The 15,094-nt window shown below is 40.7% G+C and overlaps 1 protein-coding gene across 8 annotated transcripts in view; it reads left to right on the top strand.

Moving 5' to 3' along the window:
* Nucleotides 1–15,094, top strand: part of kif13a (kinesin family member 13A) — a 47,343-nt gene that overhangs the window by 20,296 nt on the left and 11,953 nt on the right. For all 8 annotated transcript variants that reach the window (XM_088084183.1, XM_042489616.2, XM_042489615.2 and 5 more), the window contains exons 7-25: nt 3,122–3,209; nt 3,759–3,893; nt 4,073–4,185; nt 4,301–4,412; nt 4,552–4,764; nt 4,895–5,005; nt 5,092–5,226; nt 6,886–7,016; nt 7,294–7,380; nt 7,465–7,640; nt 8,408–8,627; nt 10,761–10,923; nt 11,089–11,232; nt 11,321–11,470; nt 11,618–11,782; nt 12,493–12,666; nt 12,809–12,960; nt 13,046–13,178; nt 13,352–13,498. In XM_088084183.1, coding sequence (XP_087940309.1) covers nt 3,122–3,209; nt 3,759–3,893; nt 4,073–4,185; nt 4,301–4,412; nt 4,552–4,764; nt 4,895–5,005; nt 5,092–5,226; nt 6,886–7,016; nt 7,294–7,380; nt 7,465–7,640; nt 8,408–8,627; nt 10,761–10,923; nt 11,089–11,232; nt 11,321–11,470; nt 11,618–11,782; nt 12,493–12,666; nt 12,809–12,960; nt 13,046–13,178; nt 13,352–13,498 — 2,749 coding nt within the window. The remainder of the gene's footprint in view (nt 1–3,121; nt 3,210–3,758; nt 3,894–4,072; nt 4,186–4,300; nt 4,413–4,551; nt 4,765–4,894; nt 5,006–5,091; nt 5,227–6,885; nt 7,017–7,293; nt 7,381–7,464; nt 7,641–8,407; nt 8,628–10,760; nt 10,924–11,088; nt 11,233–11,320; nt 11,471–11,617; nt 11,783–12,492; nt 12,667–12,808; nt 12,961–13,045; nt 13,179–13,351; nt 13,499–15,094) is intronic.

Here is a 15,094-nt window from a genome sequence, read left to right as displayed (position 1 = left end):
TAACCCTTGCTGAATCTAATAAGCTTCTGACCCGGGGTGACATGGGCACAGTTGGTAACATAAACCGTGGTGTAATTTTCTCATAGTCTCGTTTCACTCCAACTCCAGCACGAGCAGTGACCCCTGCGTCAGCTCCCACTCTGTTAGTTTGCATCTCTTTATAGCTCTGTTGTGTCTAGTAGCCTGAATGAAGGACGGTGACACAATGATGCGAGTAGGAAGCTCAACCCAGTCATTTCCTGCATGACAGCGGCCAGCGTCTTCCTCTCACACTGCTGCATTCTTCGCCTCCATGGTGTGATGTGGGTTGGCAGACAGACTGCAGGGGAGAGCGAGCTGTGAAAGAGTGTGTTTCAGGGACATCTGTTAGTGAAGCTGGGAGCAGCAGAGCGGTCAGAGCAGCCTGTGAGCTGAGCCCCAGAGAGGGACAACACTGGAGAGCTCTGTGTGCTGCAGATGTCTGAAGATGCAGCCAGAGCCGATCCGATGGCAACTTCCTCTCGCTTATATAGCAAGCCTCGCACTCTCTTGATCTTCCCATCTATCTGTCTTTGTGATTTTAGAATTAAATGTTGGCTGAGGTATTGACACGTAGAGTCAAGTGTAAATAGGATCTATGGCCATGGTTTGTCTGGTAGATGCAGCCTCTTGTGTGCCGCAGTGAGTGGTCAATCACTGGAGTGCAAACAGGGAAACTGTTTTCTGCCAACCACAGTCCTTCTGTGGCTATGAGGAGGGATTCAGTGACTCTACTGATCTATAGGATTTCTTCTCAACAACTGACAGGCAGCCAGATGAAGATGAGTTTCAGTTACACACATCTAATGAAGTGCTTCCTCCATTATGATGAATTTGGGCACTGTAGATTAGTTTGAGTCAATTCCACTCACACTGTCTTATTGCCCCAAATGTATAAAGGAGTTACCAAATCTGTGGTTAAAAACACACTAGTTACGTCTTTATCCTTTATATGCCTCCACACAGGCCACATTGGACAAATTATGTTCTCGGGTTGTCCGCCTGCCTGTCCCGTTCTTATGAATGTGGTATATTAAGAACATCTTAAGGATTTTTTTTCCTTCAAATTTGACACAAACGTCCATTTGGACTCAACAATGAACTGATTCGATTTTGGTCGTCGAAGGTCAAATGTCATGTTCACTGTGACCTTGCATCTGGTTCATTCTTGTGAATGTGATATCTCAAGAACAACTTAAGGAAGTTTCTTCAAATTTGGTGCAAACATCTGCTTAAACTCAACAATGAACTGATTAGATTTTTGTGGTTAAAAATCAAAGCTCAGTGTGACTACACCAAACAGGTTTTTGGCCACAACTCTAGAATTCATATGCTAATTATGACAAATTTTAACACAAATGTCTAATAGGATAAAATGATGCTTTGATGACATTTTATATTCATAGTGTCAAAGGTCAACTTCACTGTGACATCATGATGTTCTGCAAAAACACTTTTAAATGTGATAAGTCAGGAACAGAAGGGGAGACATTTGGTCAGATACTGAATTGGTGACACTAATTTCAGGTTTCCACCTTGAAACTGTGCTGTTTGTAGAGATCTTCTGTGCTGCTGGGAGCTAGATTTGTTTGAAGAATCCATGTTTTCATGGATGTAAACTGTAAGTGCAACTTGATTAGCTTGCAGAGGCAAACAATCCCAAGGCAGTTGTTGTAGTTGCAGTTGCTGTTTTTTTAAATGAAGTAATCAATGAAGCATTTGCGGCTGTTTTTAAAAAATGATGTCTTCTGTAGGAATCAGTGGATTTGGGAGAGCCACAGGAAAGCTGGGCAAGTGAGAGAGTATTTAGAGATTCTATAAGAATTTCTGACAGTATAAAATAACCAGCCTTGTCCTTTAAGACTTTCAGAAACATTTTATGTGCATAATTATTTTCATGTGTCGACTTGGCATTTATCTCCTGTCAATATTTTATTGTAGTTGTATCGCATGTTGATGAAGTGTTAATTATTTCAGTATTGTATTAGCACGCAAGTCATTATTTTTTAACAAAAAGTAAGTTATAACAAATGCAATATTTTGATAATAAGATATTTCTTAGAAGTTATTTTAAAATACAGTTGTTACCAGAAACCAATCACATGCTCTTTCTTATTTCCCAGAAACTAATTTGATTTACTTTTCTAAGAGGAGCTCATACAAGCATTTGAAAACCCTAAGGCATTTATTCACCATTTTTTATTCATTTCAAATAAGGACCGAAGGTCAAAGGAGATGTTTTTAGCTTCTGCAAAGACAGAATTGGTTGAGTTGCCATAAGTGCAAAGAAATGTTACAAGACAATGACTTCATAAAGAGAGGAATGTCAAATTAAATGTGCATTATAAAGACCTGGTCAAACCCTTTTTTCATGCTTTCTTCTCTCACACATGTCCCTAATTGGAAATGCTAAATGAAGTCAAAATGTGAAAAATAAAGTCAAACTTTCAATATAAGTGCCAGGCAGAAAAAAACAATCAAAATGTCAAGAATAAAGTCATCTCCTCTGATCCTTTAAACTGTTTCTCGTGGTTCAAAATCCTCTCTGAATTGCACACAGCTGTAACTATTGATACCCTTGTATCTGTTCATTCCAGATATTTCAGTTTGCATGAATGCAGCCACCTCTTCCCAGTTAGTGTGGTTTCTCCATTCGAGTAGACGCATTCTCCTCAATGTCGTAATATGTATTACCGCACTATATTTATGCACTAAAAGAGAAATTATTTACTTAATACTAAAACAGATTCTGAATGACATTTTTACTAAGTCACAACGCATTCTGTAGAGGCAGCCATATAAATCAGATGTTTGATTTATTCTCAAAATTTGATTTCAGTCTTGAAATGTCAAGTTCATTCTCACACTTATGACTCTGTTCTCAACAACATGACTTTATTCTTGAAAAGGTATTTCAACTTTATTCTCGAAATGCACAAAGAAAACAATCTTCTTGCAATTTTCTTTTCTTGTGCCTGCCACTTATACTGAAAGTCCAACTTTATTTTCGATATTTCAACTTAATTCTCAACATTTTTATTTTATTCTAAAAACACAAAATAAAAAAAAAACTAACTCTTCCATTTTGTGTTGCTTTCTGCAGGGGCCGACAGTCCCTGAAAGTTCGGGAACACAAAGTACTGGGTCCATACGTGGATGGTCTGTCTCAGCTGGCTGTGACGAGCTTTGAGGTGTGTCTTTCACCCTTCTGTCATCTCGCTGTGGCCACAGGCGCAGTTGAATCCACCCTGTATCAGTGACTACAGGCGTCATATTTCACATATACAGAGACATGATTTATAGCATCCAGCAGAAATGCCTTTATATCATATCCCCAGTTGTCAAGCCGCTGATTTACATTTGGAAGAATCATTTATTTCACATCCTCCCAAATGGAGAAACATATTCCTGATGTGGGATGTAGTCATGGGGTTTCTTGTAGTTTATATGCCAAGCATTGGCAGGGCCTTCCTTAATTAAGTTTAAACATCTCCACCCTGTTCCCCTGTGCTCTGCTCTGCCTGATATTAGCGCAGTGGTTTTCCCACCGCCTTGGCCCACCGCCTGCTTTGACCCAGCTAAATCACATGGCACTTTGCCATGTGTGAATACCGGCTGACCTCACTGTTATCACAATGATTCATGTGCAAGTGTTGCCTTCATCTGGTGAAATATGTTCATATTATGTCAAACTTTTCTCAAACATGTTTCTTTCATGACCTACCTTTCTATATTTTTAGGACATTGAGGTGTTAATGTCAGAGGGAAACAAATCTCGCACAGTTGCAGCCACCAACATGAATGAGGAGAGCAGTCGATCGCATGGCGTCTTCAGTATCATTGTCACACAAACGCTTTATGATCTGCAGTCTGGGGTCAGTATTTTTGTTTGTTTGTTTGTTTGTTTTTAGTTGTTTTTTGGTTGCTTTTTTTTGCATTTCACCACTTTCACAAAGATTTTTTTCTTTAATTTACAGAAACTAATTTGTTTTTATCCTATTTGTCTCGTCATGGGTTCTGACTGGCTGTTTGCTCATGTTGTGATGGGAAACAGAATTCAGGGGAGAAAGTGAGCAAGATGAGTCTCGTTGACCTGGCAGGAAGTGAACGAGTGTCCAAGACTGGAGCCGCTGGAGAGAGACTCAAAGAGGGCAGCAATATTAACAAGTGGGTATATTTTTAAAGGAATAGAAATGTATAAAGTCCAATTAATCATTTGGCTTACACTGATAAGTGAAACTGATATTTTTGTGTGTGTGTGTGTGTGTGTTTGTGGTTATAGGTCTCTCACCACGTTGGGCTGTGTGATTTCTGCTCTGGCTGATCAGTCTGCAGGAAAGGGAAAGGCCAAATTTGTGCCGTACAGAGACTCAGTCCTCACCTGGCTACTGAAGGTTTGACCAACAAATTATCTTATTATAATTATAAAGATGGATGAGGTAATATTGTGGTTGTTCAATATAATAATAATAATAGACTGAAAGGGAACATTTAGCGGCTGTTCTTTCTTACAACACGTTTTCTTGTCTCCAGGACAACCTTGGTGGCAATAGTAAGACAGCCATGATAGCCACAGTGAGTCCAGCGGCTGATAATTACGAGGAGACTCTGTCCACGCTACGCTATGCGGATAGAGCCAAGAGAATAGTCAACCATGCCGTGGTGAACGAAGACCCCAATGCTCGGATCATCAGGGAGCTCAGGGAAGAGGTGGAGAAGCTCAAAGTTCAACTCTCTCAGGCCGAGGTGAGAGGAGGGATTGGGCGGACCGAAGAGGCTCACAAATTGTGGATGTATTTTTGCCAGATTTGTCATAAATTACACGATGATCTAGACTGTACTGATGCTGATTTTCTTTCCCATTTATTCCCATCAGTCCTTAAAGGCTCCTGAGCTGAAGGAGAAACTGCAAGAGTCTGAGAAACTGATTGAGGAGATGACTGTCACCTGGGAGGAGAAACTAAGGAAGACAGAGGAGATTGCCACTGTATGCACCTCAGTCATACACAGAATCCAAAATATGAATCAGCATTTTTGTATGCACAGTCACACTGTTATTATCTTTGTTTTCAGGAGCGTCAGAGGCAGCTGGAGAGCATGGGCATCTCTCTGGAAACATCAGGGATCAAAGTTGGTGAAGACAAATGTTTCCTGGTTAATCTGAATGCTGATCCTGCCCTCAATGAGCTGCTGGTCTACTACCTGAAGGTAATACTGTTTTTACAATGTGATAATGCAACACTGGCAAGAAAACAAGTCACAGAAAACAGTCACTACATTGCCCTCACTAACTTTGAGTTTTGCCATTAATACTTCAGTGTTGCCTTATTTGTAGGATTATGTGTCCCAGGTGACTACATTGGAAAAATAACATAAATAGTTAAATGCATTTATGAGGACTTTTTTTTACACTTTCCACTCTGTATTTAATTTATTTGTTTCTATAAACATGTCAGCCTGCATCTTTTCCACTGTTCCCCTTACATTTCAACATATGCCTACAATATACTCAAAGACTTCTAAAAGACTTAACTGACATCCTCTCAAATCTAAAGACAGAGTTTTTAGTCACAGGCTGTAAGATTTTGCAAAGATTTGGGATCGTGTGGTGTTTGTAAGACAACAGCTAGATTCCTTTTGAGATTATTTCCCATCATGCTCCAGGTGGAAAATATTACGCCAACTCCCTTTGACAAGTACAACATATTTACATTTCCTTATGTGTCTGCCACCAGATATAACTCTAAAAAGATAAGATAAATGGCATCATATGTCAACAGTGTTTTTGTTAATTCACAATCAATATAATCTAACAACTTGCTACCAGCAGTAAAAGAGAACAGACACTTTTTTTTTACATTGTTGTGCCTCCCTGTAGATGTTCATGACATGTGGAATTGCTTGAAAAGTCGTTTGGTGTAGGGTTGATGTTAAGGAGCTCTTAAAAAAGATGAATATATTGGCTACACTACGTGAGTGTCCCAATTTTGTTCTTATTCCAAGGATTCTTTAAAAGAATATTATGCTGATGTTAAGTATGCTGCTACAAGAAATGTATTTTTTTTTTTTTTAGATTTGTAGAGTGAAGGCCATGGATGGATGGATGATGTTTTTCATGGCACATGCTTTAGCTTTTTGCCTTCAGTGGGTGGAAAAGTCACAAATCCAGAATACCTCGTAATAACTCAAGTTTGTACAGAAGCCAGAAAGTTCCCTTAATAACATCCATTTCAGGGATTAGTCACTGCCAAAAAAGCCAGTTAGTCACTTATTCACTCCCTGTTATTACAGCAAATTGTTAACAACACAGACTCATTACCTTGGTAATATTTACTGTAGACTGAGGCCTTGAAACACAGCACGTATGGTGCAGTGATCCAGATGACGCTGTGAGAGCAGAGAGGAGTCCAGTCAGAGTAGCTCTGGACTTTGCAAAGCGCTAAAGTGGAGCAACCAACCAGCTAGCTGGACCTGTAAGAGCAGAGGCATGTGAGAAAGCAGCGTGTGGCGCACTGAACAACAGGCCTTTGTCTGGCTTCTGCAGACCAGCCTGGCATATCAGTGTGGAATGACTATAGTGATGTGAAATGGGTTAGTTCGCTGCAGGGTAGGACATCCTCCAGAAGCTGGGATGTTTGTTTAACAACGCCCACTCGGCAATGAGAGACACAAGTTTTTTCACTTAGGTCTGGGTATGATTTGGTTCTATTCTTGAATTTGAAGTTTTATTTTTTGCAAATGTCAAAACGTTTGTGCAAATTGGTTCAATAAACAACATTTGCTGGAAAGTTGGAACAGGATGTTGGGTGTAATTATTTTCAGATCTGTGATTATAGTTTCCTTAATCTGTCCTCCACCTGTGTGTAGGAGCACACGCGTGTGGGCGCAGACACGTCTCAGGACATTCAGCTCTTTGGGATCGGCATCCAGCCGGAGCACTGCGTCCTGGAGATGTGCCCGGATGGTGATGTCACCCTGATGCCCATAGGGAATGCCAGGTGAGCTACTATACAACTACCACCAACATACTCGCTGTCTGTCTCTCTGTGTGTCCCTCTGTTGTCTCTCTCCTTCATGGATGACTGGACCTCAGTGTTTCACATGACCTCACTGTACAGGAATCTATGATCTGAGCTCCTCGCTTTGATATCAGAGCCATGTCTCCCTCCCACTACAAAAGGATTGTTCCCTCTCAGTTAGTTTTCCTTGTTTGAAGATGAAGATTATAACGCTGTCTGACATCTTCATTATTTGAATTCATTTATTGTTCTTCAGGACCTGTGTGAATGGAACAATGATTGATTCCTTGGTGCACCTGTGGCATGGAGATCGAATCTTGTGGGGCAACAATCACTTCTTCAGGTATAAGACTTGTCGTATTGTGGCCACAATTAAACGTGTAAAGAATTATTCAATTGAAACTGATTAGAAGTTGTTGCTCTGTAGGATTAACCTGCCGAAGCGAAAGCGGCGGGACCGTTTAAAGGAGCTGGAGAGAGCGTCTCCCAGAGAGAGCTTCATCGAGGCAGATGTGGAGACCGCCAGTGAAGCATCATCTGAGCAGGACTACAGCTATGAGTTCGCCCAGATGGAGGTCATAATGAAGACTCTTGGGAACAATGGTAGGATTAGGATAGTCTGTATTATGCAATCTACACGATCCTTTAGGCTTTCAGGCCACAGCTGCACACAGTATATATTCCACTCAGGTTTCTGAACCTTCAGCTTGTTCCAGCTACTCAGACCAAAAATATCATAACATAAACCGTTACTGTAAAACAATACTCTGCTTGGAGTGTATCTTCTTATCTTGAATATGGAAAAGCACAATTCTAGCGTTAACTAAAAGCAGCTGAATATTTGCAGTTGTTGCTTTCCTTAAAATGTCTGAAAATTATGAAAAATTGACATCACAGTTTTCCAGAACTCGACACCTTCAACTTGCTTGTTTTGCATAATCAAAGGTCCAAGTCTCACAGATATTCGATTTGCAATAAAGATCAACAATGACACAAAACAGAAAGAAGCACCAAACTTGAGTGTTTCGGAAGACAGGCACAAAATTTACAATATACTTACATGTATTTGCAAATATTATATTATTATATTATTATCCACCAAAACAGAATGGACAAGTAAACTATTACTACCTGACATAAGACTTGCGTCTTGTGGAATAAGATCATTTTGGGTTACCTTAGCGAAAAATCATGATAGAAACTGCATATTAAGACACTTACTGTATTACTTATCAGCTGTGGGGGTTGCCTTTTTGGTTGTTTTATTGACCTGTTCCTTTACTGAAGAGGCTCTAGTACTTCTGCTCCTGTTGTTTGTAATCAAGACTTGTATACTGGGTTTTGAAATGTGCTGTTTCTCATGTGTGTAGACCCGATGCAGAATGTGGTCCAGGTGCTGGAGAAGCAGTACCTGGAGGAGAAGCGGACGGCTCTGGAGGAGCAGAGGGTGATGTATGAACGAGAGCTAGAGTCGCTACGCCAACAGCTATCTCCAGAGAAAATGCCCCAACACCACCGCAGCAGCAGCGAGCGCCTTACGTTCCCGACGCACACGCCACACGGCAAACTGAGGCTGTGGACGGAGGAGCGGTCAGTGGAATGCACTCACACGCCCTCTCATAAAAACAACTGTTCACTGCAGGGAGGCAGGACTCATGACTGAAAAGCTGAAATATGAAGTCATTTTCCGTGTTTTTTTCCTTCACTTTTTGCAGTTGCATGAAATGATCCCAATATTCGCCTTATTAGATTTACACTGTTACATGGACCTGAAGAAGCCAAATACAGTTTTTAAAGCCTGGAGTCAGTCAAGAGTTGGAGTTGTCTTACTGGGATTTTATTGATGTTGAATCACTCTGAGTCAGTCAGTTGCTGCAGTTTTATCTGTGAGGCATGTTGCTGTCAAGTTCCTCCTCACCTTGAAGGTCACGTGTGTAGGATTTAGGGGATCTATTGGCAGAAATCTTAATTCATGGCTATATTTTCTTTAGTTTATCATTAACTGAAAATAAGAACTGTTATGTTTTCGTTACCTTAGAATAAGCCGTTTATGTTTACAGAGCGGGTCCTCCTCCATGGATTAGCCGTGTTGTTCATCATTTTGTTTTTACAGTGGCCAGAACTGACAAATCAAACACTGGCTTTAGACAATGCAAATAGCAATTTTGCATTGGCCACCTTAGTACAAGATTGGCACAAGGGAGAAGTTTCAGTTAGTTGCAATCTGTAACCTCATCGCTAGATGCCGCTAAATACACTGGATCTTTAAAAATATACTATTCAGTTTTTACCGAAAAAACTATGTATAGACTCAAACAAAAGTCATCCTTCTCAATGATCACTTAAGTCTGAATGGAAGTGTGTAGCCATGTATTTATATGCAGAGATTGTGCCCTCTTATTTCATTTTGTGAGGTCAGGACTGTATATAAAGGCAGCAGTCAAATGCCAGCTACGCAAATTGCAGACACAGTGCAGAAGGAGAAAAAAAACAAACGTGTTGAGGCGAAACGCCAGGTGGACAAAGCTTTTCCAAATCAAGAGTGAATCTGGGATTGGTTTTCACTTTCATTTTGCCAGCTCATGCTGTTTACAAGCAGTAAAGGCAAATCCTGCATAGTATACATTTGAAGATGCTATCTGGAATGAAGTAAAGTTACTTTTTTTAAACCCTTTATTCACCATTGAGTGTATACATATAACCAAATACAAAGTCAACAAAGTGATGATATTGGATTCAATATTGGATAAAAGTAAGAAAAGCAAAAACAATAATGAACATAAAGATACTTCAAAAGAAAAAGAAAAAAGAATAAAAACAAACAAAAGACAATGAAAACAAACAAATAAACAAATAGAGCATTGAGTGTTTGAGTTTAGTTATATTTCATATAAGAGCTTTGCAGCATGGGTTTGGTTTGGTGTTATTAATTCCTTCTGGTCATGTCTGGTCATGTTTTTTGTTTTTTTTAAACTCTCTTCTCTTCCTTTCCTGATTTCCTCCTTTTCATTTCCTTCCCCTCCCTTCGTTTCCCCAGAAACACAGTTGTGTTTACATTTAAGTAAAGTTACTTGTCGTCTTCCTGATATGTAACAGTCACTCCTGCTAAAGGCCTCATTTAAATTATGGTTTAGTGAAGGGATGCAGAATTGTGTCTCAACACTACTACAACACCAAAATTTCCCTGACACATTGACAACATGTTGGCGTGTACTATGCTGGATTCGGCCTCATCATCCTTACATAACATAGAGGCACCAGGCCCCTCTGCACACCATTGTAGCTTCAGTAATAGCTAGTTAGCTTTCGCCGTTTTTCTCTGACCTGACTCAGTTTTTACTGGTGTTTCTTTGAAACTCTGGCCACTGTGGTTTGACAGTCAGATCTGAGGCTTGGGAGATGGGAGGCTTTTACTAAAACTTAAACATCACATTTTTTTCAAGTCAAAGTTCAGTCAGTCAGTAACTACCCTCTCAACTCTGTGTATGTTTTGCATCAGCTGTTTCTGTCAGTGAGAATGGTGTGTGTAGTTATGTCCAGACAGAGAGTATATAACAGGTGGCAGGTCTTCATCTTCATGAATGAATGATCTCTGTGTTCTGTTGTCTCTCTCTCGCTGTGTGTGTGTGTGTGTGTGTGTGTGTGTGTGTGTGTGTGTGTGTGTGTGTGTGTGTGTGTGTGTGTGTGTGCGTGCGTGCGTGCGTGTGTGTGTGCGCGTGTCAGGGATGAGCTTTTCCGTCAGAGCCTGTCTCGACTCAGGGAGCAGGTCGTGAAAGCCAACACTTTGGTGCGAGAAGCCAACTTTTTGGCTGAGGAGATGAACAAACTGACTGACTATCAGGTCACCCTTCAGATTCCTGCAGCCAACCTCAGCGCCAACCGCAAGGTCAGACCTCTGAACCCCCCTGCAATCACACACCACCACCAACACATGATCTCACTATAGAGGATACGGTACCTCACTGATACAGATTTTATTGACATCTGTTCATGAGTAAATATCTACTGAAAAATAAGAAGTGTCCAAATCTCTTCACCTGTTTTTATATAGCGTGGAACGATAGTGAGTGAGCCGGCTATTCAGGTGCGGAGAAAAGGGAGGGGGACCCAAGTGTGGACCATTGAGAAGCTGGAAAACAAACTGGTGGATATGAGAGACCACTACAGGGACTGGAAGGAAGGCACAGAGGAGATGGTAAGAAATAGAGGAATGGAAACAGGAAAGGATTAGAAAAATACAAGATTTTAAAAAATCATTTCTTTAAATGTTCCTTTTATTTCAGCATAACAAGGCAAACAGTAAACACTGTGACCCGTTCTATGAGGCGCAAGAGAACCACAACCTAATAGGAGTAGCCAACATTTTTCTGGAGTGCCTTTTCCATGATGTCAAACTTCAATATGCTGTCCCTATCATCAGTCAGCAGGGAGAGGTAAGGGAACGCCAACATGGTGCAGCATTTTGTTATACTTATTACATTAGGTCCATATGAAACAATGATGTGCATATATTAAAAATTAGACATGTTGGGGGAACTTTTTTAACATCGGAGATGATGTCTTTCTGCCCTGTGTTACAGGTCGCAGGCAGGTTGCACATTGAGCTGATGAGAGTGAGTGGAGTCGTACCGGAGCGCCTGTCTGGGGGAGACGACTCGTCAGAGAACTCCAGTGAGAGTAGCTGCTATGAGGTGATGGACACCAACGGGGAGATTGTCCACATGGCCAAGAGGCTCACCTGCAGGGTAAAGCCATGTCAGAGTCACTGGATTTTGACTAAAGGTCTATTTGAACAGGACTATTATTACCAGGGGACCTCATGTGATTTAGAAATGACCACCCACGTCTGTGTTTTGTGCAGCTCATTCTTACGGTATAATAAGTAAAGTCTAAGTAAAGTCTGTATTTTACTCAAATGCTCTGACACTGTGTCGCATGTCATCCATCTCGTTATCTATTTCAAAATGTCACTCTACTGATGGATTTGAGTTTGCTCTTTCTGCCAATGGGTCTTCGTGCTGTGTGGCGAGATTAGCCCCCTGCACTCAAAATGCTGTCAAAACTTTTATTTATAATTGCCAACAAAGCTTCCATAGTTCACGACCAAGGAAAAGACAGAAAAGAGGTGTGAAGAAAACCAAAAACCTGAATATCACCCCAAATCACAGTGATTTGGGGTACAGTTACGGGATTACAGTTACTGGATTATTGGGATGGAATTTTACCTGACAAATTTCAGAAATGGCAAATGACCTCTGCAATTATTACAAAATACCAAAGGTCCCCAGAGAATTGTAGCCCCAAGTGAATAGATTTTAGTGTAGATATTTTAAAATTTTAAGAGGTCTGTTTAACTCTTTTTCTGGCTTGTTTTTTATTGCTGCCAGACAAACTGATGGTTGTTGCAGCACAAAAACGCTCAGTCACATCTTGTCTATTTGTGTCTTTGCTGCAGGTGCGGATCAGGGAGGCCACAGGTCTGCCACTCAACCTGTCCAACTTTGTCTTCTGTCAGTACACCTTCTGGGAGCATGGTGAGCCCACTGTGGCCCCTCCCATGGTAAGCCCAGACAGACCCTCCCCCAGAAGCCCAGATGCCCAGTTCACTGTCCAGTTTGATCACTGCAAGGTGCGTGAAAATAAGCTGCTTGATGTTTTAACTTGAGGTTGTTAATGTCTTACCTTGAAGCATTGAAAATTTTAATATCTACACCATATGTTAACTTTTATTGTCACATCAATTCCACTCCAAACGTCTTGTCTTTGTGCAGGACTACGTTGTGCATGTGACGGATGAGTTTTTGGAGTTTATATCAGATGGAGCATTGGCCATAGAGGTGTGGGGTCACCGCTGTGCTGGGAATGGACGTTCACTCTGGGAGTTGGATGCACTAGAGGCCAAAACCCAGACGCTCCGCGACAGGTATCATATGTTGCGCACAGACTCACACACACAAACACACACAAAAATTTCACGTCTTACTAATCTTGGCTGTTGTGTGCTCTAGGTGGAGTGAGGTGTCTCGCAGGATTGAGCTGGTGATTTCCATCCAGGAGCTGAATGAGCAGGGAGAGTACTCATCTGTAGAGCTGCATCCTGGAAAAGACATCAGCACAGGAGGAGTCTTCCAACTGCGACAGGTCAGAGAAAAACTATGAGCAAGTTTCCCTTTGGGTCAGACTGGCTGCCCTGCCTCAAACACACATTTATCTTAATGAATTTTGTAATTATAAACAGCCATGTATGCATGCTATACTTAGAGAGTCCTGGCAGCATCGCTCTGATGTTTTATTATGGGGATTTGTCCAAGCAGGGTCACTCCAGGAGGCTGCAGGTGTGTGTGAAGCCAGTCCAAAACTCAGGCACTCTGCCTCTGCTGGTGGAGGCTGTGCTGTCTGTCTCTATCGGCTGTGTGTCTGCTCGCTCCACCAAACTACAGAGACCACTCGACAGCTACCAGGTCTGTGAAACAATGATAGACATTCTTGCTGTTAGTCACATGAAGTTGAGACTATGAAACTATTCTGTCAACAAAAAATGGATGATGATTTGTATGTATTTGATTCTGCTTTCTGGGAACAGTATGCCTGTTTCATGCCAGTGATATACAATATTATGCTGATTCAGCCAAAGTATGTTTAGTCTGTCTCTGGTTGCGTGCTTTGACTGGTTCATCTGGGAAGCTGGCAGTGAGTCGAAAGAAGGCCAAGGAATGTACAAACTCATTAGTGTCCTGTTTGTTCTGTTAACATGCACTGATGTGCCCTGATGATGAAAGGAAGCGATAATGTGATGAGCTCCTTTTTGTTTTCCACATTCAGAATCATAGTTATTAGCTGCATTTGATGGCATTCATTAATTAAAAGCATAAAACCATGGATGTAAATTATTCGTTCATTTCTCAGGATGTCACCAACTTTGTCAGACATTGATACTCAATTGAATTTAGCTTGTGACTTTGGGTTACCAAAGTTCAACGTCAGGACGACGTCTAATGCCAATGTCAGTTTGGTGTAGAATACAAACAGACGATGACATTTTATAGGTATTAAGTTGTGTTGTTAAGTAACCAAAATATAGTATCCTCCAAACGTCTCATGCCAGTATCATATTGATGTACAATAATGTTATATAATCATAAGGTACCTAGAACAAAACCCAAAATTTGCAAAATACAATAATGTAACATCATTAGACATTTTAAATATCATCAACCCAAGTTTCATTTCAACCAAAATGTAACGTCTCTCCAGCTTAAGAGTCCAATGTCTTTCTGACGTCATGTTGACATCTGGTGCCAGCTGGGATCACTAATACCCCTTTTCCACCAACATTGCACAGGTACCATTCCGGTTTGAGCACCTAATTTTGAAGCATTTGAAGCATTTCGACCAAATGTGAGGTGGCTCAAAACCAAAGAAGTTGGTTCCCATCTGAACCCAAAAAACAGCAGGTTTTTCAAAATCAGTGGGCATGTCATACTCTAAAGTTTGAAAAGAAATGATGGAGAAGGTAGTAATTGAGAGGTTTAGGGACAAATCATTGGAAATAAAGAGTCTGCAGTGGTCTTATTTATAGTTGGACCATGCTTATTTTCTGTATAAAAACAAATGTCTATAATAATAGAGTTCCCAAGTTCATGGAAAATGTGGAAAAGTCATGAAATGTCACATTTTCCATCCCTTGAGGGGCCATGGAATTAGTAAAAAACAATCAATGAAAGTTTTGTAAAAGTCACACATTTTTGTATTGTGTAATGAAATTGTTACAGCTATATATCACAGATAACCTTCCAAATAATGTAACATTCTGTCAAATTAATTTTCTGTAGCTGTCGACTTAACATGGCTCTGATATACAGTAGGTCGATAAGAATCAACGTTATGTTAACCATCACTTCCGTTTCTTTTTCTCCTCGCATTCTGTCTCTCCCAAATAGCAGCGAGCTGAAATTATGTTTAAATTGAGTTTGAATCTGATATGTTAAAAAAAATTCCAGGCATGTGGGGCAAGAAAAAGAGATGATTGAAGGTCATGAAAAGTCATGGAAAAGTTT

This window comes from Plectropomus leopardus, chromosome 11 (assembly GCF_026936395.1).
Source record: "Plectropomus leopardus strain MGB_pleo_1.0 chromosome 11, ASM2693639v1, whole genome shotgun sequence".
NCBI classification, from domain to species: domain Eukaryota; kingdom Metazoa; phylum Chordata; class Actinopteri; order Perciformes; family Serranidae; genus Plectropomus; species Plectropomus leopardus.
Note: the sequence above shows the minus strand (reverse complement) of the source record. Positions and strands in the feature narration are given on the sequence as shown.